Source organism: Halichoerus grypus, chromosome 7 (genome assembly GCF_964656455.1).
Source record: "Halichoerus grypus chromosome 7, mHalGry1.hap1.1, whole genome shotgun sequence".
Lineage (NCBI taxonomy): Eukaryota > Metazoa > Chordata > Mammalia > Carnivora > Phocidae > Halichoerus > Halichoerus grypus.
In genome coordinates, this window is record NC_135718.1 from 38,622,349 (window position 1) to 38,625,528 (window position 3,180).

Genomic DNA, 3,180 nt, shown 5'->3' on the forward strand with positions numbered 1-3,180 from the left:
ATTAACCAACCATGCCAACCAAACACCAGCTCCAGGATTTTTCTTACAGTGTTTTGTGTCCAAATCCATCCTTTCCTATGAAAGTCTTGAATAACTGAATTACAGCTGTAATTATTCCATTAAAATATCCCATCATTTGCACAGTGAAGGAAACCATCAAAAAACAAAAAGGCAACCTACTGAGTAGAAAATATTCACAAATGATATACCCAATAAGGGGTTAATATCCAAAATATATTTTAGAAAAACTTAAACACCCCCCAAATTCAAATAATCTGATTTTAAAATGCGTGGAGGACCTGAATAGACATTTTTCCAAAGAAGACATATACATGGCCAACAGACACACAAAAGAGACAGGGGCAAACCATAAGAGACTCTCACTATAGGGGAAAAAACTGAGGGTTGCTGGAGGGGAGGTGGGCGGGGGATGGGGTAACTGGGTGATGGGCATTAAGGAGGGTACTTGATGTAATGAGCACTGGGTGTTATATGCAACTGATGAATCATTAAATTCTACCCCTAAAACTAATAATACACTATGTGTTAACTAACTTGAATTTAAATTAAAAAAAAAAAATGTCATGTAGGAACACACACACACACACACACACAAAAAGGACTAAAACAAACAAAAACATCTGATCATTTTCTCTCTTCTAGGCTCAAATTGTATTTCTATTACAGTGTGTCTCCATGTCATGTTTGGTAGCAACAGTCATTTCACACTAGTACTAACAATGGACACCCAGAGATTATCACATCAAACCTCTCGTTCTACAAATATACTTGTTTATAGATTTATTTGGAAAAACTCTACAGTCACCATTAGACTCTTTTCTACCTCTGATTAGATTCATTCCAGTTCCTTTAAATTTCCTGTAGTAGGGAGACAATCTTAACTACTTAATTCCTTGTTCCAGAACTTCTAATGCTTCCTTTCCTGTGGTACTCATCATCAGGTCTTTACTACTGAAATCAACCTGGCAAACCAGTAAAACCAATGGGAACTTTTGATTTCAATTAGAGACACTTATGTGTCTTCATTACAGTGAGAACTAGAATTATAAAGATTTATATTCTATTTATATAAAAACTATGCACCATTGAAAACAATTGCATTGAGTCATTTCAAGTAATGTTATTAATATCATGACAGTTATGTATATATGTGTCCTTCAAAAATCAATAGCGACCATGTTGCATCTATCCTTGAACCAGTTTGATATTCTTAATTCTTGTGAATTTCACTTTTCATCCCCATGCACTTACCACAAGTAGATACTTGAAAACAGACCTTTCCTACTTTGAGATTCCACATGCATCAAACAGAATCATGTATATGAGGCTGTTCATTAAAATTTGTTGAATCCTATTGAGCTAAAACTAGTGAACAAATCCAGGAAGATAATTTCATCTCAATATAAAGAAGAATGTTAGAGCTTTCAAGTAGTGGAGTATATTGGATTATAAGATAAATTGGCCCTATTCTAAGAATAAACAAGCAGAACCTCTAAAAACACATTTGCAAGTCTATATAGAAGATTCCAGAAATAGGAGGGAGAGTGAATTAGATGTAGAAGGGGCATTCTCCCTCTGACAGTCTCCTGATCTATTTCTGCACAAAGCATCCCTCAGAGCCTGGTGGACATGCTTGTTCCGTAGTGTATAGATGATAGGGTTGAGCAGTGGGGTCACCACTGTGTTCACAAGGGCAGCCTCCCTGTTGGAGTCCAGCCTGTTCGTTTGCTTTGGTTTCACATATATAAAGACACAGCTGCCATACATCAGAGAGAGGACCATGAGGTGAGATGAACAGGTAGAGAAAGCTTTCTGTTGCTCCCTGGCTGATGGTAGTCGCATGATTGTGACTATTATGTTGCTGTAGGCAGTGATGGTTATGATAAGGGATGTCAAAAGGATAAACAAGGCAAGGACAAAGGCCAACATTTCAGTAGATCTGGTATCAGAACAAGAGAGATGAATCAGGGGCCCAAAATCACAGAAGTGAGGGATGACATGGGGGCCACAGAAGGATGACTGGGAAAGCATTATAACTGGAACCACCACGAGGACGAATCCCAAAGCTAAACAGGTAGTGACTAGAAGAAAACACATCCTTGGGTTCATGATGGTTGGGTAATACAGAGGTTTGCAAATGGCCAAGTACCGATCTATGGATAATACAGCCATAAGGAAGAAAACAGTTGTTCCCAGGAAAAGAAAGACAAAGGCTTGTGTGAAGCAGGCAGCAAAGGAAAATTGACTGTCTCCCTAACAGAAAGATGGCCAGCAATTTAGGAATAACAGTGGTTATAAAACAGCATTCAAAAAAGGAGAAACTGCTGAGGAAGAAGTACATGGGTGTCTGGAGGTGATGGTCAGCCCAGGTAATGGTGATTATGAGTATGTTTCCCATGATGGAGGCCAGGTACGCCAGCAGATGCACCAGGAAGAGAACCTTTCCAAGGTGCTGGACACTAGGAAACCCCTCCAGGGTGAATTCCTGAACTTCTGTCTACTTTCTTGCATCCTCCATCCCTGACTTTTCCATGTCTTCAATTCTATGAGCTATGTTGTAGAGTATCATGACTGAAGAATGAAGAACTTTATTTTATTAAACACATAAAACAGTGTAGGCAAATGGGTGGAGTGGGAGGTACAGGCTTCCAGTTACGGAATGAATAAGTCACAGGGATGAAAGCTATAGCATAGGAAATACAATCAATGGTATTGTAATAGTGTTGTATGTTGACAGTTGCTACACTTGTGGTGAACATAGCATAACATATAGAGTTGTTGAATCACTATATTGTAAACCTGAAACTAATGTAACATTGTGTTGACTATACTTTAATTAAAAAAAAATTTTTTTTTTTTTTTTTAAGATTTTATTGAGAGAGAGAACAAGCGTATGGGAGAGGCAGAGCGAGACGGAGAAGCAGGATCCCTGCTGAGCAGGGAGCCCGATGCGGGGCTCGATCCCAGGACCCCGGGATCATGACCTGAGCCGAAGGCAGACGCTTAACGACTGAGCCACCCAGGTGCCCCTAATTAAAAAAATTTTTTAAGAAAGGGAAAAAATTAATAAAAAATAAAATAGTGTAGGCATGATGACTGGATTTTTCTATTTTAAACATTATATTTTATGTCTAATTTTTGCACTTTATTAAGTAAAAA

General features: G+C 38.4%; 1 protein-coding gene across 1 annotated transcript; it reads right to left on the bottom strand.

The window, feature by feature from the left end:
- Nucleotides 1-1,533: 1,533 nt before the first annotated feature.
- LOC118549500 (olfactory receptor 6C4-like) lies at nucleotides 1,534-2,590 on the bottom strand. The gene is given in 3 exon segments (XM_078076912.1): nucleotides 1,534-2,274; nucleotides 2,276-2,480; nucleotides 2,523-2,590. Coding segments are annotated over 3 exon segments (1,014 nt in total).
- Nucleotides 2,591-3,180: the final 590 nt, after the last annotated feature.